General features: G+C 37.1%; 6 protein-coding genes across 6 annotated transcripts; 3 read left to right on the forward strand and 3 right to left on the reverse strand.

The window, feature by feature from the left end:
• Positions 1–902: 902 nt before the first annotated feature.
• On the reverse strand, positions 903–5,636 carry EAF01_005512 (uncharacterized protein). The gene is made up of 7 exons (XM_038913765.1): positions 4,601–5,636; positions 4,523–4,548; positions 4,252–4,425; positions 3,875–4,204; positions 3,397–3,749; positions 2,672–3,342; positions 903–2,619 (listed from the first exon to the last, which is right to left on the reverse strand). Exons 1-7 carry the CDS (start codon positions 5,054–5,056, stop codon positions 1,489–1,491), a joined length of 3,141 nt encoding a protein of 1,046 aa, XP_038770214.1. The 5' UTR covers positions 5,057–5,636; the 3' UTR covers positions 903–1,488.
• A 5,715-nt stretch (positions 5,637–11,351) lies between these two features.
• On the forward strand, positions 11,352–13,366 carry EAF01_005513 (uncharacterized protein). The gene is made up of 3 exons (XM_038913766.1): positions 11,352–12,242; positions 12,338–12,962; positions 13,018–13,366. The coding sequence occupies exons 1-3, from the start codon at positions 11,426–11,428 to the stop codon at positions 13,202–13,204; spliced, it is 1,629 nt and encodes a 542-aa protein (XP_038770215.1). The 5' UTR covers positions 11,352–11,425; the 3' UTR covers positions 13,205–13,366.
• Positions 13,367–13,452: 86 nt separating this feature from the next.
• On the reverse strand, positions 13,453–16,010 carry EAF01_005514 (uncharacterized protein; the record flags this gene model as incomplete). Its single annotated transcript, XM_038913767.1, has 4 exons — positions 13,453–13,600; positions 13,653–15,763; positions 15,856–15,923; positions 15,983–16,010. The coding sequence occupies 4 exons, from the start codon at positions 16,008–16,010 to the stop codon at positions 13,453–13,455; spliced, it is 2,355 nt and encodes a 784-aa protein (XP_038770216.1).
• Positions 16,011–17,180: 1,170 nt separating this feature from the next.
• Positions 17,181–17,839, forward strand: EAF01_005515 (uncharacterized protein; the record flags this gene model as incomplete). The annotated part of the gene is made up of 2 exons (XM_038913768.1): positions 17,181–17,616; positions 17,670–17,839. 2 exons carry the CDS (start codon positions 17,181–17,183, stop codon positions 17,837–17,839), a joined length of 606 nt encoding a protein of 201 aa, XP_038770217.1.
• Positions 17,840–18,632: 793 nt separating this feature from the next.
• Positions 18,633–20,496, forward strand: EAF01_005516 (uncharacterized protein; the record flags this gene model as incomplete). Its single annotated transcript, XM_038913769.1, has 2 exons — positions 18,633–20,290; positions 20,343–20,496. The coding sequence occupies 2 exons, from the start codon at positions 18,633–18,635 to the stop codon at positions 20,494–20,496; spliced, it is 1,812 nt and encodes a 603-aa protein (XP_038770218.1).
• A 48-nt stretch (positions 20,497–20,544) lies between these two features.
• EAF01_005517 (uncharacterized protein) lies at positions 20,545–22,328 on the reverse strand (the record flags this gene model as incomplete). Its single annotated transcript, XM_038913770.1, has 3 exons — positions 20,545–20,599; positions 20,656–21,507; positions 21,559–22,328. The coding sequence occupies 3 exons, from the start codon at positions 22,326–22,328 to the stop codon at positions 20,545–20,547; spliced, it is 1,677 nt and encodes a 558-aa protein (XP_038770219.1).
• Positions 22,329–27,911: the final 5,583 nt, after the last annotated feature.

A 27,911-nucleotide genomic window follows, 5' to 3' on the forward strand; every position in this document is an offset into this window, starting at 1 on the left:
GAGTATATTCCTTGGGTTCGGAAAATGACAAAATCAAGCGAAATCAAGTGAATTGGTAGCTCTGATCTGAAAGATGTCTTGTGCAAAAGGGATTTCACCTCCAGATTTTGATGGCTATCTCGGAGCTATGAGAGATTTGTGTACGGAGGAGTATTGTTGAAAGACCCTTTTAACATGGCATGGCATGGCATAAAAGGACAGCAGGATGCGTCGGGCTCTCTGTCTTTGTCGGGATCGGGGTCTATGGTGTGTATGCGTGTATGCGGTGTGTGTGTGTGTGTCTGTGTATTGATATGTAACCGTACATATATATTGTGCAGTGATTGGGATGGATCGATATATGGATGGGTGGAAGGATAAATGAATGGATGGGACGAGGGTTGGAGATAGGTGGTGTTACTTACTGCAGTCTGCAGTAGATGGGTTCTGTGGGTTTTGCTTTGTACGAGATGGGGATTGGGAGCTGATGGGTAATGGATAATGGACAATCGATCATGTGTAGGGAGTTTTTTGAAGAGAAGTTACTTTTCGAGGAGAGTTAGTACTGGTATGGATGATTGCAGCTATATCGCTTTGCTTTATTTTCCTTATGTTTCCTAGCGCACAGCGAGTGTTCACTTGTTGTTAAGTTTCTGTAGATATTATGGATAGATGTGTGTGGATGTGTGTGATATAAACAATTGATATCTATATCTAAATGCTCGAAAGGAAAAGCAAGGTGCAACGCAATACAATAGAATACAAGACAAGACAAACGCAATGCAAAGCAAAGCAATAGTGTACAAGCGCAAATTTTCCTTCCCTCCTCCCATGCCCGTCCCTCCTTGTTTCCTTGCTCCGACTCGCTCGCGCATCTTCCGGGGTATCATGAATGTGTTATGCATGTGTATGTGTATGTGTATGTGTATGTGTATGTGTATGTGTATGTGTATGTAGTGCGATCCGTCCCATCAGCCAAACCTCCTTAAACCCCTCGATTATAACACTATCATATCAATTAGATATCATATGATATATCACGATTTGCATTTTATTCATTAACATCAATCATATGCAGAGAGGTAAAATAAAAACTCGAAAAAGTGAAAGGAATCATGAGAGAAATGTAGAAATGGAAATGGAAATAATGATATAGGAAGGAAATAAAAGACACAGACAGGTAGGTGGTAATACAGATGAAGAGATGTACTCGTACAGCGTGACAACATGTAAAGAAATGGATATCCCCCCGCAGATGAAAAAGATGACAACGTGTATAGGAGGAAACCAGACATTGGGAAATTTGAAAAGAAAATACATCATTACTTGAGGCATATCATATGCCAATCCGCTTCTTCAGTTAGGAAGTGAAGAAGTACAAAAAAAAACTTATCGCACAAGGTCAATTCAAAAGAATTGATCTAGGAAAGAAATTGAAAGGTGAAGTTGAAGATGAAGGAAATGATCAAAAGGAAATGAATGAAAACAGGAAGGATAAGAAAAAGAGACTTAGAACCACTTCCCTCTTCCGCTCTCATTAAGACGCTTCAAGACACAAATGGAATCAACGAGACTCATGCAGTGGCCTCCAACACTATCGATCTCTAGTCGTGCGCGCACTGCATCGACAACAAAAGAGGTCTGTCCCCGCATAGTCGCCTTGCTATTCAGGAGATCTTTGACATCTAGCTCGACCATAGAACTGAGATACACGAGAGCTTTAAGTCGTACATCCTCCGAAGCTTCGGGAGAAGTGTCGAAGTCTAGAGCTGTAACAGTATCGCTGTTTCCGCTGATTCGGTGTCCAAATGCCCAGCAGATCAACGCGGCGATATTCAAAGACCAATAGTGAGAAAGGTCCGGAGAATGTTGCGTTGTGTTATTATTGGAAGATGGGATGTGTGGTGCTGAAAACTCGGAGAGTAAGATGCGACAAGCATAATGTGTGGCGGTGGCTGCTGCTAGAGACGATGACCAAGTTTTCAGACGTGCCTGTGCTTCGCGAAAATGGGTTTGATTTGTGATTTTTTGAGAGAATACCCAGGTATCCCCGCTCACAGCCAAAAGGTCACGGAGTGGCGTATGGTATAACGCGATAAAACTATATGCCATTGAAGATGCTGGAGATAATGTTACAAGTTCGAGTATTGTGGGATATATATCGTGTATTTGATAATCGTTTGGATAGTGATGGTTAGGATCGACACGGTTGGGAAGTTGAGATGTCAAGAAACACACGTTGAGTGACTGAGCAAAATGTGAAGGCTCGGCACGGTTCTCTTGGGTGTACTGATGTTGCATGACGTTGAGTGGTTGCCCTGCATTGCTCCCTGTCTTGTTGGTAGCCCAGTCAGCTGCATTAGTTGGATCCCATAGAACTTCCGAGCAGGGTGTGTATAGTATGTTGAGATCAAGATATGGTCTGGCTCGCTTTTTTTGGTGGTACATGGCTTGTTTGACATCGAAAATAAAGCAGAGACATAGCAGACGTTGTCGCGACTCAGTGTCGACCCAAAGCAACCAATTGCTTTGTATGTCTTGAGATCTAGTTCGTGTATTGAATTGATGAGATAGAGCATTAGAAATGCTTGTAGTGGTAGGAGTAGTGTTTGTATCGGAAGTTGGTGAAGGGTTCGAGAGCTGCTAGACGTTAATAAATATTTCCAAAATGGCCTTAACAGCATCGACTCACTCTATTGTATAACTCTTCGAACTGGCGAGATGAGCGAACCGTGGTCTTTGTACCACGGAAACGAGTAAATATCTCTGTAAGTAATATTGCTTGCATTATTTGTATTGACCATTCAAAAACCACAGGAATTATGTTAGTACAGTAAGTGTTGAATTCGACGCCGTGATTTCGTGCTTCGGGATTTGTATGGTACTGAGTGCCAATGGCAGCCATTGCGAAGGTGAGTGCTAAGTTTTGGTTTTGTATGTATGTTCCTCGGTGAATCATAGGGAACAATTTGTCGAAATAGTTCCAATATAAAGAAAGATAGGTATCGAGGTTAGAGGTTGCGGACTGGGAAGGAGATGAGATGACCGTTTCGATGTTCGTTAGTGTATCTAATTGCTGGGATCCCACCAACTCCTTCGATCTTCTATCAAGGACTGCCAATCGGGGGTCGGATAATCTCGAAGGGGACGCTGAAAGAAAAGTCTGAGCCAAGTGTTTATTATATGTTGAGGTGTGAGGATTACCCACTGATTCCATATAATATCCCCCCAAATCATAAGCAGGCACATCAAGCAACTGACGAGATGGCGGTGACATTCTAGGGGGTGTGTAAGGTGCATCATAAGCTTCCATCATTGTTTCGTAAGGCGGGCTTCTAAGGTCTTGGGTTGTATTAGCCATACCTATCGTATAACATTATTAGTTCATTATTTGAAAATTGTGGCGAAATTCCATACCATGGGACCACTGCGCATTAGGAACTGGAACAGGCCATTCAGATGCTGCGACTAACGATCCAGATCGACCTCTGTGCGCTATTCTCCCCGTGCGTGAGCTCTCTGAATATGTGCTATCGGAAGCCGATGAACACCAGGGTGAGTTGTCGTGCGTGTAAGATAAACTTGGCATATAAGGTTCTTCCGGAATACGTAGAAGTGGTAGAGCATGAGGGGGGCTATAGGAATGAAATGAGGACACTTCCTGGGTATATAACCCTTGGAAGCTGGAGTTCGTTGCCCGATAAGGGTCTTGCTCGGAAAAGTCTGGCATGGGTCGTACATTATAGTTCGGGGTCATCTCAGCGAATGTCCTACCTAAAGTCAGCCAAGCAGTCCACGTATATTGCCTGGATAAATGAATGAACGGCATAAATCGAGGTATTTAAGCGGACAAGCAGAAAAGAGCAAATGTTAGAAGAGTTGTAGTCAATCTTACCTAGATGGGACCGAACCAGGTGATGCTGTAGTGTACACTTCCACATCGGTCACTTGAGCTTGACTGACCGACCCTCTATGAGAGCTTCCCGATGAAAAGTCAACAGGTTGAAAATTCCCCGTCATTGTGTTGAAAGTCGGAGCTAGGGCAGATTGATCCGTTCCCGCTGAAATTCTAGGTGTTGTTGGATTTTCTGAAGATATCTGACCCAGGGCCATCGAGATCCCGTGAGATGTGGGTTCTAACTTTACAGGAGCACTCTCCGATGCGCTCGAGGAGGCTCTGCTTCTTGGGTCACTGGATTTGTACGCCTTCTCGCCTTGTGTCTCGCTTCAATTCATTAGCCATGTTCTCAAGCGGGAGAGGAGGAACCATACTGTCGATTGAGATGACGTGCAAGTAAGTCCGGGCGATGAAATGTTCTCTCGCAGTCTTCAAAAGTACACGGATAGGCGGGTTTACCATGACTGAGTTTGTGTCTCCTGTAATTGAAAAAAATCAAAAATTGGTCCATATTCTTCTTTCCTAAGCGTCCATTCCAACCAAAATTACTACTCATGACTACATGAGTAGCTGTTACTATCTACACCTTGGTATGGCAAAGTGTTTCTTCATGGCATAGTCAAATTGAGAGACTCAAATCCTTACCTGAGATGCTCCGCCCTGGTAAATGTCTGTGTTTTTATTAGCTTATGACTTGAAAGTACACTAAACTTAAGAACGAACCTTCCTACAGTCGTCGCATGTATGAACTGGTATACCCTTCTTTGCTCTGCTAATACGTCCAGTCACGGGTGTGTATTTGATAGGCACTATATCTGCCATTGGTTCCATTCCCCCTCTCGAACATGTTTGTGAGGGACTACCCGATATGCTTCTTTGGTTTGATCCGCCACCTTGATAGGCCGAAAAGTCCATGGCTTCTCCAGCACCGCTACTACGCCGCCGTGATGAATTGGGCCGCGATGTTGTAGCTTGAGTGGACGACTTTGAAACTCGATTTGATCTTCGATGGTTCATAGATAGTTTCCCTTTAGTATCATCAAGCTGAGGAGAGGGACTTTGAGATGAAGGATCAATGGATGGTCGAGAAGCTTGTTGTTGAGCGGCCTCCTTCCTTCTATAGGCTTGAGATTCAAGAGGCTCCACATCTACGTCCATGATATCTTTTAGGCTCGACATGATGATTATCCTCAAATTGGAAACGAAGAAAGATGTATCCCTACAGCCCTGCACAGCCTTTTTGGAAAGAATGGATAATGTCAGGGGCGGGAGCTTCAGCACAGGAGCCAATACCGGCACTTTAAAGTCTTTGGTGAGCAGAGTCTGGGATGGTGACGATGCTTCAGGGTGTAAGATATTTTTTGAAATGTATATGTCATGTACTTCCAATGTCGCTAGACAAATGCGCAGTAGATGCACAAAGATAGAACTTATCGCGGGGCATTGCTGGCTTCGCGATTATTTTTACAAAGAAGAATGGTTGGAGGGAGAGAGGAAAAAGACAAGACGAGGAAAGTCGTGGAAGGCTGCCCGTTGTCCATCAACCCCATGCATACTGCAGACCTTGTCTGAGGGCGCTTATAGAAATCATACCCCATGGCTTCGGATCCCGCATCAAATTCAAAGTGTCAGCTTTCGCTCGTGGCACCCCTGATGTTTGCGCTTATGGACCATGCCCGAATTCTATGCAAAGTAAGTAGTTCGATGTTATTTATGAACAAGATAATGCAAAATGTAACATTCTACTCATCACAAAGAATGACTATTGCTGAAACGAGTTAGGTTGTCCGCCTGTAGATGCAGGTCAACTAGTGCTGCTAGATGGGATGATACAGTAGAGTAGACAAGAATAAACAAAAATGACCGAATTAATATGTTGGTCTGTAAGTCTGCAGCAAACTTGCAGATGGAAAGCATCTATCATTCGCTGGAAAGGTCTGCGCCTGGGTACTCATCTAGGACTAAAGAGCAAAGACACCATAAGCACGGCTACACAACCAATGGACTGGGGCTTTTTCATCCGAACCCCCTGCCTCCCCCTGTTATGACCTTGGCATGCCATGTTCTTACTCCCAGCAAATGCGGCCCGTTGTTTAACTCGAGTTGATGGAAGAGGATAACGGTGATTTCAGCCCACTCTAAAATTGGAAAGCAAAAAGATTGCGCCCCTCCTTGAATATCTCAAATTGATATTGCATCTACAATATCTTCCTGGTGTCGTTGTAAATCGGGAGATAAGTTTTCAAACAGGACCAAAATTGTAATATAGATTTCCTGGCCGGCTGACTGATATGATAGACAGGACGTCGGTCCTCAGAATAATGATGCTGAGGAAGTTTTCCCACATCACTCAACGCTCAGAGTGAGGACAGATACAATATAAATAATACTGTATATACAAACAACATTAAGAGGCTGAACCGATCTCTAGAAGGGGATAGTCAGTACGGTAAATGTTAATAATCAACCACGTTTTTTATTTTGTCTTGTTCTTTTTCTTTTACCGAACCATAGCACCGTGCTATATGTCTTGGATTCTTTTGGTCTTTCCTCGCTACCTGCTTACATACATGTGACAAAAGCATGTATTTTCTTCAAATCTCATCAATGTCATGGGTTTGGTTCGTCTTCTGTTCAACCCAATAATCCGGGAGACAAGGGCGTGGGAATCCAAAAGTGGACACCGCACCGTATCTAGTTATTCGTGGTACTTGGTAAGGATCAATATGGGCGTATCTGCACCTGATTCCCAAAAAGTATTTCACATTCGGTCTCTCGAAATGCCACCACTAATAGAAAGACGTTACATGTGTTGTATGTCGAGTATGTGTGTAATATTCTTCTCAATCCATTAGCTATACTGTTTTTTTGAACATGCATAATAGCTTTCCCATGGACCCGGATACGTCTTTAGAATTCAAATACCTACCAAATCTTTCGTATCATTAACGTCAGCTTCTCTTATCCTTGGGGGAGGGAAGGGGGGAGGCGTGACATTCGGAGTACCATAGACTGACTAATCGCAACCTCTTTTCGGTTTTATTTGAGATGGGGTTTTCATGGAGTTTCGAAATTGATTAAGTGATCTTCGACATGGGCAGCAAACGGGAATGGGGGTCTTGAAGTTCATTGCTCTTCATTGGCTCATGTTACGATGGCGTAGACAGCGGAAAACCGGAACGTCAAAGTATGTAGTATCCATAGCATCCATAGCATCCATAGCATGAGAGGTTGGTTTCCCAAGAGACTGATAGGTGACTGATTAATTAAATCATGGGAATGGAGTCAAGAAGGATTTGTGTGGGTTCATCGTGTGGTCTGTTACAGGACTGAGAGGACTTATCGGGAGGGGTTGTGCTACGACCTCAGCATGCTCAGAACTTACAGTAGCTTAATAACTTACTTAGCTTGCACTGTACAGATATCCACTTTGGTAGCGTTTGTCGTACCATTATCCACTGTGACGGCCTTGAAGAGGCCCCCGAAATACTTGACCCAACCACCAAGAAATGGCTATGTACAAGAATTCTCCAAGGATGTGACACAATGAAACCCTTTTGCCATGTGTCTGTCATGAACGCCATCTACCTAGGGAAGAAATTCGATTGCTCCAATAGGTTCTATACGAGTTGAGAACTCTAGACCTATCGATTCTTGGGAAGGGTCACGTTTGAAACACTTCGTCATCAGCCAGAAATCGAGAGTTTGGGGGGATTTTCCATCTCCATTTTTTGCGGGAGAACCTCGAAACAGTATGTAGATGAGATCAACTCTCAGGGGGGGACCGGCTAATACTATTAATCTTACCATCATTATCTATCTCCCCAGTGTGTACTCGGCAAAATAATTAATGATGTATAATATAAACAAAACTCGAATATAACTTCTGTAAAATTTATTACAATTGAATAAAATTTCGTATGGTGATTGATATATATGTTCTTTATATTTAGACAAGATTTTATAGAATTTGAATAAAAAATAAAAATGAAATAATATATTAAAGTTAGTAAGTTAATAAAAACAAATATAATTTTATAATATATTTTATATTTTATATATCTTTATTAGTTTTTCGATATTTTATTTATGTATTCTAAATTTTAATTTAGAATTAGATAATCTTTTATAAAAGAAAGAGTTTCTTTTTAATTCTTTTAAATTAAGAGGTAATTAAAGATTGAAATCGAAAAAGTAAATTAAATCTCCTAATCTTTATATTTAAAATCGTTAAAAATAAATCAATCAATTCTTTTGAAAATAATTTTTTTTAAAAAAAAATATCAATAAATTTTTTAACTATAAATAAATCTTTATAAAAAGTTACTTATTTGAAAATAAAAATTTATTTTATAAAAATTTAATTTTTAATATTTAAAATTCTAAATCAATTAAATTATTGAAGATTTAAAATATATTTAAAAATAAGTACTTTTTGAATTAATTTAATAGTTTTAATTGCTTTCATTTCAATTATTTCAATTACAATTTGTTAGAATCTTTAATATAATATATTGTTATATTCATAGATTATATATATCAATTTAAGCTTATTTTATCCTAAATTATTGAAACTATAAATGTTTTCAATTGTACTATACATCTTTAATTATTTCGTCGAGTATATATCTATCTATATAAATCGATTACTCTACTTTCAGGCCACTCCTGTTTTGGGCCACTCTTTTACATCAAAAATCGCTTTTTTGGCCTATTAATATCTCTATCAATGTATAATCTAATTTAATAAAAACTTGAATATATATATTTTAAGTTATTTTAAGCTTATTCTGAAAATTTGAAATTTTTAGGAATTTTCTATATTGAGATCTAAAGCTTTAAAATATTAATTTTTTAATTTATATAAGAATTATATATAAATTCAAAACTTTTATAAAATTTTTAATAACTTTTTAATAACAATCATTAAGAGAAAACTATATATCTTTTGGAAAGTTTTGAACTTAAATCTATATAGAAATTAAAAAAAAATTAAAAAAAATTAATAGATATAGAGATATAATATATAGTAAGTTTAAAGTAGTATAAATAATCCCTGCAATTTTGAGGGTATTCTTTTAAATATATATTTATAGGAAATTTTCTTTTTTTTTCTGAATCCTTCAAAATAAATATATTATAAATTTATAATAAAATTTTATAATTTATTTTTAACAATTTTTGTTAAAAAGTTATTAAAGATTTTATAAAAGTTTCAAATTTGTATATAATTCCTATATAGATTTAAAAATCGATATTTTAAAGCTTTAGATCTCAATACAGAAAATTCCTAAAAATCTGAAATTTTCAAGGTAAACTAAAAATAATCTAAATTATATATTTATAAATTTTCAATAAATTCTATTTATAAATAAGAAAGTTGAAAATTCCATTTTTGATATAAAAAGTGGTCCAAAAGGGGGTGGCCCGAAAGTAGGGTACCCGACTTAACTCACAGGTGGTCACAATTTTGAATGCACATTGATATCGTTAGAAACAAACATATCTCAGTCGGCGATCTAGCTCGGTGTTTTCTCTCAAGTGTTTGATCGAAGATAACTTCTTGATAAAGTCAACTTCAAATTAGAATATTGTAAAATGGTGTTTGCGTCCTACACTAAGTGATCTGGTGTCCCCTTTCATGAAACTCCCCTTCAAGTATATCTGAGGCGAGCATCCTTGGTTTCTAGCCGACGCGACAGAACCTTAGACGCCGTGTGTGTTCCAGAAGAATGCACCTTGTGCGTGTCCCTGGTGGATGATGTACTTCCCCGTGACGGTAAAAGAGAGTCTTGCAACCCCCAGCGCAGGTACAAATGTCCCCCACCTAATCGTGACAAATGAAAGCTTCTTACAGCGTGATACTACATGCGTTTAATCGTTCCTGAAGATCAAATAGGAAAATGGCACTCTACGCAGTCGAGATATGCCTCTAGTGAGTGTAAGACTGTTCGGTCCGTACATTGAATACCGGAAGATATCATGCGGTACCTGAATTTGGACACCTGCAGAGGTATGCAATGGAGGGAGTGACGTGACCCCATACCACCTTTTGGAGCTGCGCCTCGTTGCAAGTCGTGATATGATAACACACTCTGTTATAGCCTCGTCTCAAAATAGGTTTCGAGTATGTTTGAAAGGGGAAAGTGATGGTAGGAGAAAGGATATTGTAAGAAAAACAACCTTCTTGGTGCGCTGAGTAAGATCATTAGTGTAATGATACGGTAAAGTGATGCAGTCGAAGTAAAATTGCAGATATTCTCCCGACTACTGCATGGTGCCTGAATAACATTCACAAATTTTCCGATTTATCACGTAAGATGAAGTAACTCAAATCAACAGAAATAGAAACATGATAGATGGTAGTTCTGCAGGCAGAAGTTTATGTTGTCCTTGTGTGTTGTCATTCCAGGTCAAATACCACACTCGCTGCGGACATATGCATGAGATCGGTCTACCCGTGATCGTGATCATAACCATGGCAATGTTGGTATGAGAATAAGTGGATGAGTGTGATTGTTAAACTTACCACTATCTCGAGAATTAGCAAGGTTCTCATCCTTCCACACCGAGCTATTTCAAACATGAAACTGGTGTGACTATGTTGCCTCCCAAGAGCTCACAGCTTATAAGATGTGCATGCATTACCATTTGTTGCATCAGGCTCAACTTTTAAGACGCCCCCAATCCTGGAAATTCAAGAGAAACTCAAGACAATACGAGATGAGAACATCCTAATGATGGATGTTTCTTGACTCATGAAATAACGAATCTCTATATTGGGCGATCGATCACCTGATTGCCAGTAAATGCTGCTCGCCGACGGCAATGAACGGGACGTAACGTATCATCCTGCTATTTCTAATTTTCTAGAAGTCTAGTCCGAAGTCCAGAGATTTGAGTCTAGATTCTATTCAATGTTGTTCAACGCAACGAAAGATCCAATTAAAGGAAGCTATCATGCAATCAAAATTATCTGTTGGTTATTCACAGTAAAATGGTCTTAACACAACATACATCGCTCTGTATTTTAGATATTAGCGAACGACGTCCACCTGCCAGCACAATGAGTAGGTCGAGTCCGGAAAAGAAAGTAAATATACGCTCCATAAGCGATGTATGTTTAGACTACATGAGACTATGTATAGTAGTAGACGTGAGTGGAAAAAGCTTTCAACGAGAAGATCATCAATTTGAGATTACTTCATACAAATACAATATATTGATAATGAAATGGCGATATCACAATTCTAATCGACTGTAAATCACCATCTAGTCATCATCTACTGCTCTGCCCCGTCCCATGGAAGGTTTTGCCATGCTGTTTTTTGCTAGAAAAATCAAAAGACAATATCAGCTACCCGGCTTTAAATTATAAGCCGTTGCAAGCCTAAATCCTCCATATTAGTTAACCAATCATGTTGGTTTATTAGATATTATTCAACACCCTCCAGTCCCTTCCACCCTTTATAATCCATTTGACACCATTTTACCCCACCATCCACCAAAACAGGAAGCTCGAAAGTTTATATCCTCACAGGATACCTCATGTTCACAATCAAACCACGAATCTCAATAAAGTCAATATCGACAGTTCTACAACGTTCAAGACTTACTCGCTTTGTTGAAGATATAAATTCCCTGAAAGTATCCCGTTTTCCAAGAACTCACCCGTCACCAATCCGAATCTCAACCTATCTCACCCCCGCTATCCAGTCACACCAAGCTCGAAAAGTAAAAATGGCTCCTCAACTCGATGGCTACTTCAAGCAAGTAGATGATCTATCGGATCATTTCATCGAGAGACTTCGCAAAGCAGTTGCTATTCCGTCTGTATCCTCCGAGGAAGAACGCAGACCCGATGTTGTGCGTATGGGAGAGTTCTTAGCTGATGAGCTCGCTGCGCTCGGTGCCCATGTCGAAAAACGACCATTAGGCAAGCAACCAGGAATGGAGCATCTAGATCTTCCTCCTGTGGTTATTGCACGATATGGAAATGACAAGAAGAAGCGCACAATTCTCGTATACGGACATTACGATGTACAACCCGCTGGAAAAGAAGACGGATGGGCCACAGAACCATTCGAGCTTACTGTCGATGATAAAGGGAGAATGTATGGCAGAGGAAGTACGGATGATAAGGGCCCAGTTCTTGGTTGGCTCAACGCAATTGAAGCCCATCAGAAGGCCGGTGTTGACTTCCCCGTGAACCTGTTAATGTGCTTTGAAGGAATGGAAGAATATGGCTCAGAAGGCTTGGATGACTTTATCAAAGAAGAGGCCGATAAATTTTTCGCAGATACAGATGCTGTTTGTATTTCTGATAACTACTGGCTTGGTACCGAAAAGCCATGTCTTACTTATGGTAAGCACTTCAGTGGTCGTCTTCTTTATCTCGAGGATCATTTCTCTCCCTTCCAACACTCTCGAAATAATAACAAACTGATTTGCTTTAAACAGGTCTTCGCGGTTGCAGTTATTATTCCATTGAGATTTCAGGACCCGGACAAGATCTCCACAGTGGAGTGTTTGGAGGCACAGCTCAAGAGCCAATGACTGATTTGGTCAGGGTACTTGGCAACCTGGTAGATACAAATGGCAAGATTCAGATACCTGGTTTGGCTGAACTTGTCGCTCCCCTCACAGACGAGGAGAAATCCCTTTATGGTGATATCGCATTCACTATGGACAATCTCCATGAATCATTAGGTAGTCAGACCACCATTCACAACGACAAGGAGAACACTCTTATGGCCCGCTGGAGATATCCATCGTTGTCAGTTCACGGTATTGAAGGTGCATTCTCTCAACCGGGTGCCAAGACAGTCATCCCCGCCAAAGTCATCGGAAAGTTCTCAATTCGAACTGTTCCAAACATGGAGCCCGAGGACGTAGATCGCCTCGTCTTCAAGTATGTCGATGAGCAATTCAAGAAGCTTGGAAGCAAGAATACTATGCGATGCTACTTGCAGCATGCTGGTAAGTGGTGGGTCGCTAGTCCAAAGCACTGGAACTTCTCGAGCGCTGCAAAGGCTGTCGAGAGAGTCTGGGGTGTCAAGCCTGATTTGACTCGTGAAGGAGGAAGGTCAGTTACTTTTTCCACTTGAGTTGCTCGTGATAAATGCTGATACTTTACTTAGTATTCCTGTCACCTTAACTTTTGAGCAGGCCACTGGCAAGAATGTCCTCCTTTTACCTATGGGTAGTTCTACAGATGCAGCTCACTCGATCAATGAGAAATTGGACAAGAAAAATTACATTGAGGGCATCAAGTTGTTGGGTGCATATTTGCATTATGTGGCCGAGGAACCAATGGTTGAGCAATAAGAAGCGATACCCGAGTGAGCGCTTTTACGCAGGCTATTCATGTCAAGGCGAAGTTTGCTAATCAATGATATCTTTTGAGTTTTATGCATCCTCATTTTATCGTAGTACTAGCATGAGCTAAATGAATTTATTTTACTTAATGCACACTAACTATGCTATCTCTATTATCATTATCATGCTCATCGTCATTTCTTTTCAACAACTACGAGTCGTAACCACTGTGTGCCATCCTATGCTCCCTTTTTCGCTTAATTAACTCGTTTTAAGAAATAAACATATGCGAATTTTTTCATCTCTTCGGCGTCATTGGCCTTGACAACCTTCTCATCATTGTACAGCACCCACGATATCGTTTTATCTTCAGGGATTTCTTTGCGAATAAATGCGACGTAGTGACTATATATATCATCAGTTATATCCTCACATATCAACAATCGAGACAACGTACCCTGCATGTATGCTAGATCCTTTATGGCATATGATAGATTGTAGCTGGAATGTAGCGGGCAATGCGGTGCTTCCCGGAGGATCCTCTTTAGTGACATCGCTGTTGACAGGGGCTACCTCATCTTCGAGCTCGCCCTGGTCGTCTGGATGACTAAAAAGCCATTCTACAGCTCGTTCCATGTCGCCATTAGTTTCTTTTAATGCCTTTCGCGCTTGCGGAGGTCCAAAACCCATCGCGCCTAACATTTCTATTTTCTCGGGGTCGGCTGTAGCAGATGTAGCTTTGCCAGAGCTCAAATCTAGTGGAACGTCGATGTCTGCATCTTCCATGTGTGCGAAGAGCCATTCCATTGCGGAGTTGGCGTCACTGTTTCCAGTAGCATGCAAGGCTTTCTCACAACGGACCACTGGAAATCCCATGGCCTCGAGCTGTTGTAGGGCTGCTGCATCTGCGGTGAACGAAGGCTGATCTGGCTCGTCGTCATCGGGGAGAAGTGTTTCGGAAGGTTGCAAACCTGGTGACTGATAATCATCGAGAAAGAACTCCTCGTCTCCGATAACGACAGGAACGTCGACCTTGGTAGGCACCCAATTGATGAGAACAAATCTTCTAGCATTCACAGCGAGAACTTCTGGGAATGTTTTAAAGAGCGATCTTTTCGAAAACCCATCTTTACTACCACATGCTGAGCAAGTAAGTTCTACGATCTCCTCAGACGTGAAACTGTCTAAACACTCCTTCAAAGTTACAGCTTCGTATTCATCCTTCTTTTCGCCGTCTGTAGTAGCCGTTGCCTGTACTTTTCTTACTGGCACAGGAATAGATATATTATCTTGCTCGTCTGTACGATATCGCACCTTTTTGCAGCCTAGACATTGCAGGCGCTGCTCCATGACGAAGCGAAAGGCTCGTACGGGGTCCTCGAATGGAGCTACGTGCTGAGAACGTGTAATTAATTTGAAGACGTGGAGGAGAAACTCGAAAGAATCCTGTTGACGCATGGTTGAAAATTCGGCATGACCTCTGCCCACTAAATATTTCAGCATTGAAGGTGGCAGTCCTTTCTGATCTGCAACGCCGCTCGATTCTGATTGATTGGTAGCAGGATCTGGGAACGAGTATCTGCCCGAAAACAAACCATCTGCCAACTTGTGCAACTGCGTCTCCAGATCCTGAGCAGGGTCTTCAACAATAGGTAGGTCTGTATCCGGTAACAAATAGCGCTTTTGAAATTGGGGCAGGTCAAATAGACACTGGAGCGCGCTTGCCAAGTAGCAGCTATTGCCTAAATTCTTCAAACCAGTAAATCCTTTGCCAAACAATTTCTTCAATTCGTGGCCTTGTTCGTCAGTCATAGAGAACTCCCAACGCATATTTTCGTCGACTTGCATCTCCATCAAACTCTTTTCGGTCTTCTCGCGCTCGGCGAGCATAATTCCCCAATGGGCGAGGTGCTTTCCAAGATCTTCATCAATCCGTTCCTCGTCGCATGCATAACAGTACACATCAGCCGTGCCATCTGAAGTGATTGATCCCAATTTGACCGCAACTGCGTGTTCAGTTTGCTGTTTGTGTTCCAGTCCATGGGAATGTCCCTTGAGTCCACCAAATTGCGCTCGCCCGCATCCCAGATTACCGCAATTTAAGCAGAGCCACAAGTTCTCTTTGAGATCGCAAAGAGAACAGTGGCCTAGATCTTGAGACTGAATTTGGCGTGCGCTTTCTTGTTGTAAGGTGAGAATGTGTTCACACGATGTAAACTCTTGCTCCCAAGCCTTCACTTCTTCCTTTCTTGAGAATGTATTTGCTTTCATTACACCGTTCACAACCGCAGGTAATTTACCGGAGGATTTATCAATATCGTCAACCGCACATTCATGACAACGAACTTTTGTATGGTACTCGAATCGATCGGCTTCGGTCTCTGCGGCGATGGCTAATCGTGACATCTTTGGAGGGGGCTCATCTCGAACAATATGGCGTTTTGTTCTTCGAATATTGAGAACCAACGGATGATTTTTGATGGTATGATGGAGCTTGGAATGGTTCCTATCGCCAGTACAGCCGCCATTGAAGCAAAAAAGACAAACATCCAAACCAGTGGAGTCATCCTATATTAGAATTAAGGTCAGTCGTGCTTTGCCAACAGAAAATTGTGTTTAACATAGAGCGGCAATTGCCACAAACAAATTCTGAAGCTTACTATGGAGTCAAAACATTGTGTACAATCTTCGCGATAGACAGCTTGGCTTGGTCCTGGGGGACGCAGCTCTGAGGAAACATCAGTTTTAATGCTAGGTTCGGTGGCCAAGAGGTTGTAAAGAACTTACCAGCTGCGTCAACATGCTTACAAGACATTTGTCTAGGGTATCTTGTAATGTTGCCCGCAATTTTAGATGGCTATGTTATGTAAGTAGGAAGGAAATAATTACCTTGGGAGGGAGGTGTTGATACTGGTCAAATGACAAGCAGGTCAAGTAGCGGTAGTGTGTACTAAGTATCAGACAGGTAGGGAGTCTCGAGGCAGGTTAGATGTATCCGAATGGGAAAGCGGGAAAGCGGGAATGTGGTGTTGGTGTAGGATGGTGGGGTAATAGGTAAGTGTAAGTGTACACGATAGATCGTAGAAGACATAGAAGAGAAGCTTCAGGCATGCTCGTACTGTGCCATCAACGCGTAAAGATTACTCTCGGTACGCCTAGTACGACTACACGAATGGCTATGGATCAGAGCAATCGGAGGGGTAGAAGGGATCGCGGTATCACGGGAGTGGCCTTTCAGTCTGCCATTGGTCCAACAAGTCTAATCCACCAGTCTCTCGATCTCGATGTACAGAGTATGCAAGGTAGGCATTCCGAACTTCTTGGATCTCGCCACCACTTACGAGTATTACTTGTACTTTTACCTTGGAGAAGGAAGAAAAGAGAATTTGTAATTCGCTTCATTTTGTGGTGACAGTTCATTGGTCCATTGATTGTCATCGATCTTATCTCCGTCGGTGTCAATCGGTCTGTTTCCATCATTTGGCACAATGGTTGGTGAGCTAATCAACATCATAACTCATTGATTGGTGCATTTCCACCTTATATCCGTCTTGATGACATAAGAGCGCGTGAGATAAGCGGCATAAAGCTTGATCATGGTGGTTCGGGCAGTTGAACAGAAAAGCTAAGCCTCATTGGGGTCTTCTTTGAGACTCCGAGCTCCGCGAATCCCGCCTTTCCTCTAGATCCTTGTCCCCACTTATTTCTTTATTTCTTTGATGACCTCTTGAAAATCCCGTCAATTGTTTATCAGATCTACCCCAAGTTTACACAAGTCAAAACACAAAACACCATCACAACCTACCTACTTCATCCGCAATACAATAATAATCAAATCATACCACCTACCTAGGCTCCATAACTTTAAATCTCATCAAGTCCAATACTCTACCTAACTCATATATCATTATATCATCAAATTTTTGATTGATACAAACTAAACCTTCCTACCTATCCGGTCGCCACTCCATCACATATCTCAAAAATGTTTCGAAGAGCTTTGTCAAATGCACCCCGCGTTGCCGGTAGAGTGTTATCGGCAAACAGCCACTCCGCTATCAGACCTCTACCAGCTCAGATTGCATCGCCATCTTTCGTTACTGGTCGCAGGTCATATCATGAAAAGGTCCTCGATCATTATTCGCGGCCGAGAAATGTTGGCAGTATGTCAAAGACGGATACCGATGTAGGGACTGGCTTGGTCGGCGCGCCAGCATGTGGCGATGTCATGAAGCTGCAAATCAGAGTGGATCCAGATACGAACACTATTTCCGATGTGAAGTTTAAGACATTTGGCTGTGGTTCGGCCATTGCTTCTTCTTCATACTTGACAGAATTGGTGCGAGGAATGACACTTGAAGAGGCCGGTCGAGTGAGAAATACAGAAATTGCAAAGGAGCTCTGTCTTCCACCTGTGAAGCGTAAGTCTACGCACTTGACACTTACCTAGTTGCACATACTAACACTGCCTCAGTCCATTGCTCTATGCTTGCCGAGGATGCCATCAAATCTGCTATCTCGAATTACTACACCAAGAACCCTAAATCCCAATCTACGAACCTCGGAGGTACTGGTGCATCCATGCCAAAGATTGACGTAGACGCAGTGATGGAACCCGCACAGTCTCAGACAGCAACAGTTTAAAGAAAAATTGATAGTAGGCGCATTTAGGACATGAAGGGTTTTCTTTCCACGTGTATTATGATTGAAAGGTGTACTTGTTTGATCTGATGAAGGATGGATCGGTGATCGGATGCCAGGCTATGGGAGTGAGGAAAGATCAGAACGGACAGAGGAGACTGGTCTAATTGACCTTGTCTTGATCCAACACCATATTTGGGTATTAGCCGGATTGTTAAGGGGAAGTTTAGTTTTCTCCCACTCACACAGCTAGGTACAAAATATTGGTTACAATGAAGCATGATACCAACAGTTACATTTAGCAATCACCATAAACAATGATCGAAATAGTGATTGATTTCATTTCTAATATCTACTATACTCTATACTATATACTATATAATAAGATATGATGTGTCTAGCTAATTCCATAAAGATGCAAGACAGAAGGGTGTATACAAGATCCACGAAGAAGGATCACCAGATGTGAATTTGGATTAAATAGAAAATTCAAATCGCAATTGGCAAATGGCCATAGTAGTCAGATCTTATAGAGTAGGCGACCATAACATTCAAGATTGAATTGGGTATATGTAATAATAGAGAGAGAAATGTCAAGATATTCTGAAATGCTTTGATTCGCCAAATTGAATTTCAAAAACTAAGCCGCGAATCGGGCAAAGCGGGTTAAGGTGTCTTTATCTTATCATTTGTCAGGAACTAAATAATTTTTTTCTGCAGGGTAGCATCTAGCCATCTGCAGCTTTTTGAAAATATATTTGACTGTGAAAATCAACCACAATTGCAAAATTTAATCATGCCGAAACGTACAATAGAAGATACAGAATTGAATTCTGAAAATAACGACATCGAGATCTCCTCCAAGAAAAGCCGCAAAGAAAAGAAGGATAAGAAGGAAAAGAAATCTAAGGATGTAGAAGAGCCAGCCACAGAATCCACCCCAATCGAGGTTGAGGTAGAATCGAAAGAGGCTCGCAGAGAAAGAAAACGACTTAAGAAGGAAAAGAAAGCTCAAGAGGCAGGAAAGGAGACAGGAGAAGAAGAGAAATCAGGAGTCGAAGCAATTGAGCCTGCGTCGGATGCCAATGCTGCTGCAGATGCGAAAGCTGCTAAAAAGGCAGAAAAGGCACGATTGAAGGCATTGAAGAAGGAAGGAAAAGAAGACAAGGCTGACAGCATCAACTCTGTTGAAACTACAACTCCTGCGAGCGTTACTCCGCAACAAAATGGAACAATGTACACCGAAGATCCTAATCTGAGCGGCTTGCCACAAAGCGAAATAGACTCCTTCTTGACCACAAACTTCATCACCATCACTGATCCATTATCTACCTCAGCTACTTTAAGACCGCTGACAAATTTCGATTACCTACCGATCACCGATCCTGCTCAACGAGCCCCATTCAAGGACTTCAAGGCTCCAACACCTATTCAAGCCGCCGCATGGCCGTTCTTGCTCGCTGGTCGCGATGTAATCGGTGTCGCTGAGACTGGTTCAGGCAAAACCATGGCATTCGCTGTTCCTTGCGTGCGTTATATGTCATCTTTGCCCAAGAACCAGATAAACAAAGGTCCCAGGGCCGTTGTCGTGTCGCCGACTCGAGAATTGGCGATGCAGAGTTATGAGCAGATTGTAAAACTTGCCAAGGCATCTGGTCTTTTGTGTGTTTGTGTGTATGGTGGTGTTCCCAAGGATGAGCAGATCAGAGCATTGAAAACTGCTGACATCGTTGTCGCTACCCCCGGTCGTCTCAACGATCTCATCAATCAAGGATGTGCAGATTTGAGCAAGGCCCGATATGTCGTTCTTGACGAAGCTGATCGTATGCTCGATAAAGGGTTTGAGGAAGAGATCAGAAAGATTATCAATACTACCCCCTCTCTTGGAAAGAGACAGACACTCATGTTCACAGCGACTTGGCCCGAGTCTGTTCGCGAATTAGCGGCCACATTCATGACCAGCCCGGTGAAGATTGCGATTGGTGACAATCCCACAGGAGATTTGCGAGCCAACTCGCGCATCGTTCAAAAGGTTGAGGTTGTGGAACCAAGGGACAAGGAATACAGACTTATGCAATTGCTAAAGCAATATCAAAGTGGCAGTCAAAAAGATGACCGAATCCTGGTCTTTTGTTTGTACAAAAAGGAAGCTACCAGAGTAGAGAATTTCATCAGACAGAAGGGCTTCCGAGTTGCTGGTATCCATGGTGATTTGAGCCAGGAACAAAGAACGAGGAGTTTGGAGGCTTTCAAGAGTGGTAACACCCCTATTTTGGTTGCGACAGATGTCGCAGCTCGAGGTCTGGATATTCCTGCTGTCAAGTTGGTTATCAACTGCACGTTTCCGCTTACAGTGGAAGACTATGTGCACCGCATTGGTCGCACAGGTAGAGCTGGCAAAGATGGACTGGCAATTACTTTGTTCACTGAGCATGACAAGGCTCAGTCTGGCGCGTAAGTAAAGCATCCAAATACTTGATCTATCATCTACTAATGGTCGATTTAGTTTGATCAACGTCCTAAAGGCAGCTAATCAACCAGTCCCCGACGAGTTATTGAAGTTTGGTACTACAGTCAAGAAGAAGGCTCACGATGCTTATGGCGCATTTTTCAAGAATGTGGACCCTACCAAAAAGGCAACAAAGATAACATTTGATTAAAATGCAATAAGCTAGGTTTATAGGATATTTTGCTGGGAGAATTTAAATTCAGCCTTTAATTGCATGGTAACATTCGAGGAGATATCCCTTCTCACACGTGGCTCTATCAAGGCGTAATGGTTAGTAGTTTATAGATCGGCGTTACAGCTGAGAACTTACAGGAGAATCACAAAAATTAGCGCCACCAAACCACTCTTGACAATGTCTACTAAACTACCCGTGAATGATGTCCTCATCTGAGCAAGTGCGGCATACGTAACAACCCCCAGTGAGATTGTGCTAGGTCGTGGTAACAAATCCTTAACTGTGAATTTAGCGCCATAGCGCCGGCAGTAGGTCAGGATGAAACGACCGCACCATATGATCCGGAAGAGCATGTTAGCCATATTTGCCAGTACTAGGCCTTCAGCCCCGAGATCCAAAATTCCTAAGAACAGATAGGCGGCACCAGCAAAGCCGGCAGAGAAAGCAGACATCCACAAAGATTGTCTGTAAACTTCGGCTTCGGTTGCAACAACGGCTACAAAAGCCTCGCACACTCCATTTAGTGCAAGTAGTGGTATGTAGTAGCAATACACTGCAAGAACATTGCCAGCTCCAGACGACTGCCATCGTGGGCCGGCAATGAAGTTCAATAGAAGCGGGGCAATAGTTGGACCTACGGCAACTATAGCAACTGACAATATAAGATATATACGTAGAAGCCTGTGCAAGTCTGTGCTGGCTTTCTCAGCGGCTCCCTTGGCTGGCTTTCCGTCAACGAGAGAAAGGAGCTTCCCGAAGTAGTTTCTAGACATTTCCTCGATTGGCTGTAGGACTAGTCGAGCAATCAGACCACCATAATTGCTCGCTAGTGCATAGATACCTTGGGCTGTTTGTGTGGCCATAGATGCTATGAGAAACGTGTCGCCTTGTGTCAAGACATGTTTTACCATTGATTGTACCATCAAACTCCCTCCCAGGGACAAGAGTGGTTTGGAAAGGTAAGAGTAGATATACTCCTTTTTCTTACTACCATTTATTAGCTTCGTAAATTATACCATGTCAAGGTAATTTAAATACCTGTAAATAGGCTTGATAATTAATGAGAATCCGCCCCTTGATGCGATGTTCCAGACGCCCAATAAGTAAACTAGTAGGATTGCAATAGCATATGCCCCCTGACCAACAGCAAATGGCAATACACCAAGCTCTATCTGATGATGCGCAGCCCAAACCGCAACAGCGCAAGTAACAATGCATCTCAGAACTGTTGCTATCGATTCCGCAGCAGCTCGAACTTTGAAGGCCGATTTTTGTTGTGCGATGACGAAACATGGCTCAGCCAGCAATTCTAGAATTGCTGCCACGCCATATAATCTTAAAGATTGTTGAAAATAAGGAGTTCCGACCACGCCAATTTGCCCGGCATTGGCATAGATCCAACCAAACAGCACCGTAGATGCCAACCCGAGCGCAATAGAGATGTAAGACAAATTCACGATTGCTTGGCTTTTACCAGCATTCGTTCGGCTATCCAGACATGTGTCCTTTGTGGACAGATTGTTGTCCTGTTTGGCTTTAGAGTCATCATCGCTCGTGTCGGTCTGGCGCTGTATTGAGACACGCAGACTTTCTCTGGAGAAGAACAGCACAGTGATGGAGTAAACTTCAAGTTGTGTTGACACGGCAAGGAGCTCGGGTGAGAGATACCGGAGAAGTATCTGGTTCACGATGAATGTCAACGCTCGAGACCCGGCTTGCAATGCAATCAAGAGCGATGCTCCACCAGCTGATGTTGAAAAAAGTGATTTGCCAGCTGGCTTCTCTTTATTGGGTTTCACAGATGTCATCGATGGCCATATGTATCGCTCTGGATTTTTGATTGCAATCTGTTTTGTAATTTCAAGATGTCTATGCACTTTGATTTCTGGTCACGTGATACGATTGATCAACGTTGCGCTACGGCGAGAGAAAATAATTATGTGCGAACAGCAACATGTCCTGCTCAGTGCTCAATGATAGTTTTCATCTTCATTAGTTTGTCCATCCTTTGTTGAAACCCCTATCTAGATGGGAACTTGATCGTATTGAAGCATGGTGATCGACGAGGTTTAGAAAGTACGGAGGCATGACCCTGTGGTGGCAGATTCCTTACCTACCGAAGTGTCCGCTTCATCAATGTAATAAAATCTTCAATACTTTCATAATATATTGAATAAATCGTTTCTACCCTCTTAATCTGATTAAATTTTTTAACATATATAACAAAGCTTATTCTAATCAACAAGGTCTTAGTAAATTTCTTAGATTTTAAAAGTTTTATTAAAAACTTTAGCCTGAAGTAATAATTATTTAAAACACATCTATTTTTCGATCGTCATTTCTCTCTCCTATTTAAAATCCTTCTTTCGAATCTATAAAAATCTTTTAAATTTGTAAGGATTATATCTGTTTTTATACTATAAATAAATAATATAGTTATTTATTCATTAATATAATAATATAACATATATAGTATAAAGCTTCCTATTTCGAATTTATTAATATATAAATTAGAAATAAAACGACTACTTGTTTATTAAAGGTTTACCTCCTTAATAATCTTATAATTCGCGAGAATCATAATACTATATATACTAAAAAAAAAAGAAAACTCTCGCTTAATAAGATTCAATTCAAGTAATCTAATTAACCAGAATTAATTTTAACTTTATTAGTATTATAGTATAATATAATATCTAAAAACATCAATTGTCTTTTTTAATAGAACTATCTTAATTAAATTGAATAGAAAATCAAAAAAATAATAACTATATAGAGTAGATTAAAAGCTTTTAAATGTTATAATTTAATAATTTTAATTTCAAATATAGAATCTATATAAAGGATTAAAGTTTGTATATAGTATTTTTAAGACAAATTAAAGATTTATTAATAATACGTATATAATACATACTATATATGAATATATACGCGTACATATACATCTATATCTTGATATTATTTGACTTAATTAAATTAGGAATTTATTGTTATTATTATTATTATTATTATTATTATTATTATTATTATTATTATTATTATTATTATTAATTTAAAAGAAGATAAACCGACTTCGCCTGTAAGCTCTCAATCTAACTACTATTCAAAATTATATTTTTAAAACACTTTCTTCAAACTTAAATTTACGCTTTATTAACGTAAGAGGTTTGAGGGCTAGCAGGCCCCTAGTATTTTATATAAAGGATTATATTTAAAAGCTTTTTTATCTTTTTTCTTTAAGAAGAATTCTATAATTATATAATTATTATCAAGTATTGATTATAAAATAAAGAAATATATAATAAATAATAGTTTTGCTTTTTATACTGTTATAACTTTCAACCTTAATAATAATATCAAATAATAAAATTTAAAATTTAAATATAAGAAATAATAATATAAGAAATATCTTATTAATAAAAGCATAACCATTCACTTTCAAATCTATAAGAAATTAAGTTTCAAATGAATACCTATTCTTCAATAGAATACAAAATAGATTCATAAAATCATTTCTTATTAGCTTTATGAAATTAAGAATTTTTATCTAAATGTTTTGATTTAAATATTAATTTACAATAATATAAATGAACTCAATATTTTTCACTTATACTTTTAGATTTATATTCTTTTTAATATCTTCTTTAATATCATAAAAATCTTTAATTTTTATGATCTCCTAGATTTCAATCATAATATTAAAGTTATTTATATATATAATATTAGATTATAATTAACTTTTAAAATAAAAGATATAATATTATAATTGAAATTGTTTTTTAAAAAGAAAGTAATACTTAATTTAAAAAAAATTACATAAGTATTTAAGGTATAAAGAAAATAAAAGTATCAGTTTGAGGAAATAGAATAAAGTTATTAAATAATTAAAAAATACTTTTAGATATATTTTGTATGAAAATACTATTGATAGCTTTTTGATTAATATTTTCTAGTTTGTTTATAATAATTATATTCTCAAACAATAATTTCGAATTTGTTGATTTTTATAAGCTTATTAGTAAGATCTTTAATAATAATATAATCTTTAATATAAAGGTTAATAACTTATTAAAAAAAATTAAACATTTTTCTTTTTAAATTATAAAAAAGTATTTTGTTATTAATTTTTATTAATATAATAAGTAATTAGAATTTCCAATATTATAAAATAAAATTACCTTATTAAACATTATTAGGTATAATCTAATATTTATATTTAATTCGTATATAATTGATTTTAATAGGATTCTTATAGATTATTATAAGCTTATTAACTAATTAGAATCCTTTTTAAAAAAGGGATTCAAATATATAAAGAATACAAATATTATTATACTTTTTCTTCTATTTAGTTTATTATATAAAATTGATATTATAATTCTGAGGTAAGCAATATTATATATAGTTTTAATTGCTTTGTAATTAATAATTACTATAAATTTACTTTCGATTTCATATTATCTTTAAGTTTTAACAAAAAATTAATAAACTTTAGAATATACAATCTCTTTATAAAAATAATATTAAAACAAAAATAAAATATGAATTAGAATAGTAAATTATAATTGAATATAATTGTTAACGAATAAATAATTCATTTTAAAAAAAGAAAAATAATATTAAGATATAATCTTAAAAACAATTTTCTTTTTTTAAAAAAAATAAAAACTTTCTATTTAATAGATTTTATAAGAATATTGGAAATCCGAATTTTAGACGTTAGAAAAGAAAATATATAAGATTGCTATAAGAAAGTATAAAATAAACTAATAATACTTTAAGCATTATTAATCTATACTTATAATTAAACAATTTGTTTTTATAGGAATTAAAGTACTTATATTTACTTTATAAACAAATACACTTATATTTTAGTTATAATAATATTGTTTTGAAATTAATGAGTAATTTCCTTTTCCTCATCCTTTCCCTTTCTATTAATATTAATACTAGAATTTAGAATAATATTATTATTACTTTTATAAAATTATTTTTACTTAGATTAAGCGAATTAACTAATTAAAAATCAATATATTTTAAATATTAATATAGATAAATTAATATTGAAGTTGATACATACAAATATAATAATAATACTTATAATTTAGATATTGAAGAAAATATATCTTTATTAAAGATTATTTATAATAAATCTTCCTTATATAGGTAATATCGAATGTATATAATTTACTTAAAAAGATATTAAATTACAAGGTATTATTTAATTAGTTATTAAATAGTTACATAATTATATAAGAAGTTATAGATAACATAATACTTTATTATAAAAGAATTATAAAAGTAGAATATAATTTATTCTTAAAATTTACAATTATAAAATCAAGAATAAAGTATTCGTAGAGTATATTTATATGTTAGCTATATGTATATATATATGTATATATAAGCGATCATAGTTATAATTAAGGTCTATTCGTAATAAAAATAAGATATATTTATTAGTAATTTATATAAAGTATATAAAGTATATAAATATAAGAAAATAGAACGTATATTTAATAAAGTATTATGGTTATATTATTAAATGAGAATATATAATAGTATTAAGAAATTTATTAATTTTTATTTTTATTAATAATTTTGTAAATCAAATTTTAAAAAAATCTTGATATTTAATATAAGTAAGTATATATTAATAAAAGTATAGCTTGAATATTATATATATACTCCTAAATAATAATTATAAATATTTAGTTTAAAAAAAATGATATATTAAATTAAAAAAAAAGATATTTTAAAATATTATTTTATAAATTGTAGTAATCTTGATTTGAAGTATTATTTATTAATATTTGATTTTTAATAAGATTTTAATGAATAAAGTTTTAGAAAATAAAGTATATATAATTCATTTTCTTAAGATATATAATATTTATAATCTTATAAGAACAATCAACAATTCTTGAGATTTAATATTATACAAAACTATCATTATTTGTATTATATTCTTTTTTATTTATAAAATAAAGGTATGATATAATAAAAGAATTAAATCTTCTTATATTCTATATATAAATCATTACCTTATTATCTTTATATAAATTGATTAATATATTAACCTATTTAAATAAATATATATATTTGTAATAAAAAGAATACTTTTTATATGAATAATTATTTCTATTTTTATCCTTTTTACAAACTCCAATTTCTATTTAATTAACATTATATTAAATAAAGTTAAGCTTTATTTTATTATATATATATTTAAACGATCAATATTAATTATTTGATACTCTATTAAATATAATCTTTACTTATTAATAGAAACAGAAAAGCTAATTATTAATAAATTCTTGAAACAAAAATCCAATACTTTGAAATCTTTTTTCTAATATTATACAATCTATACTAAAACCTGTATATTTCTTTTTAGAATATAGAATCAATTTAATAAATATTATTAATAAAGAGATTGTTATAATCAGCTTTAAGAAATAATAATTCCTATTTCTTTTTGATAAGATTTTAATTTTCTTGAATAATTCTGAAAAAGTCAAAAACAAAATACAACTTGTTAGATTTAGATATATTATAATGTATTAAAATGAAAAGTAATTAGTTATAGGCTTTCATTTAATTGATTATATCTTTTTTATCTTTATTATAGAAGTAATTAACATCTAAATAGATTTTTAACATACTCTTTAAATTCCTTTATTTAATTAACATTATTTATAACTTTATGTTAATAATACTTTAATAATCTAATGTCAATATAATAATATATTAGATTTATTTCAATAGACTTTTTATATTCGTCAAAATATTATACGAATCTTTAATATTAAAATTAGCTAATTCTTCAATTATATCAGAATGAAGGAAAATAAAGCAGCTAATAAGCTTATAGACCTTACTATCTATGAACCTATTTGAAATTTAAAATTTATAATAAAACTTATTATCATTAAGGAATTTAGCTTTTATTTAAAGTAATTTTAATAATAGAAATAGTTATTTATTCTTTTAGAAATATATAATAAATGGAATCTTTCTTGTAAAATCACATTTTCTTTTAAATTAAACCTATTAAGAATACTACTATATTATATCCTTATTATATATTTAAAATACAAAAACTTCATATAATACTATAAAAGATTCAAGTATTAAAATACTAATCTGAAATGCTTCTATAATTATTGAAAGACCTCTAAGTATTTAATATCATATTATAAGATATTAGCTTAATTTAGAAAATAATCTAAATAATTACTCTTATTCTCTTTCTTATTAATAATAAAAGATTTTAATTACTTTTTGTTTTTGATATTATAATTGTTAATATTAATTGAATCCCTTGGAATTGTTTAGTTCTATTATCCTATTCATTTTATATTTTATTAAAATAATAATCAGGAATATAA

The sequence above is a fragment of the Botrytis porri genome (assembly GCF_014898465.1).
Source record: "Botrytis porri strain MUCL 3234 chromosome Unknown BPOR_007, whole genome shotgun sequence".
Taxonomy (NCBI): domain Eukaryota; kingdom Fungi; phylum Ascomycota; class Leotiomycetes; order Helotiales; family Sclerotiniaceae; genus Botrytis; species Botrytis porri.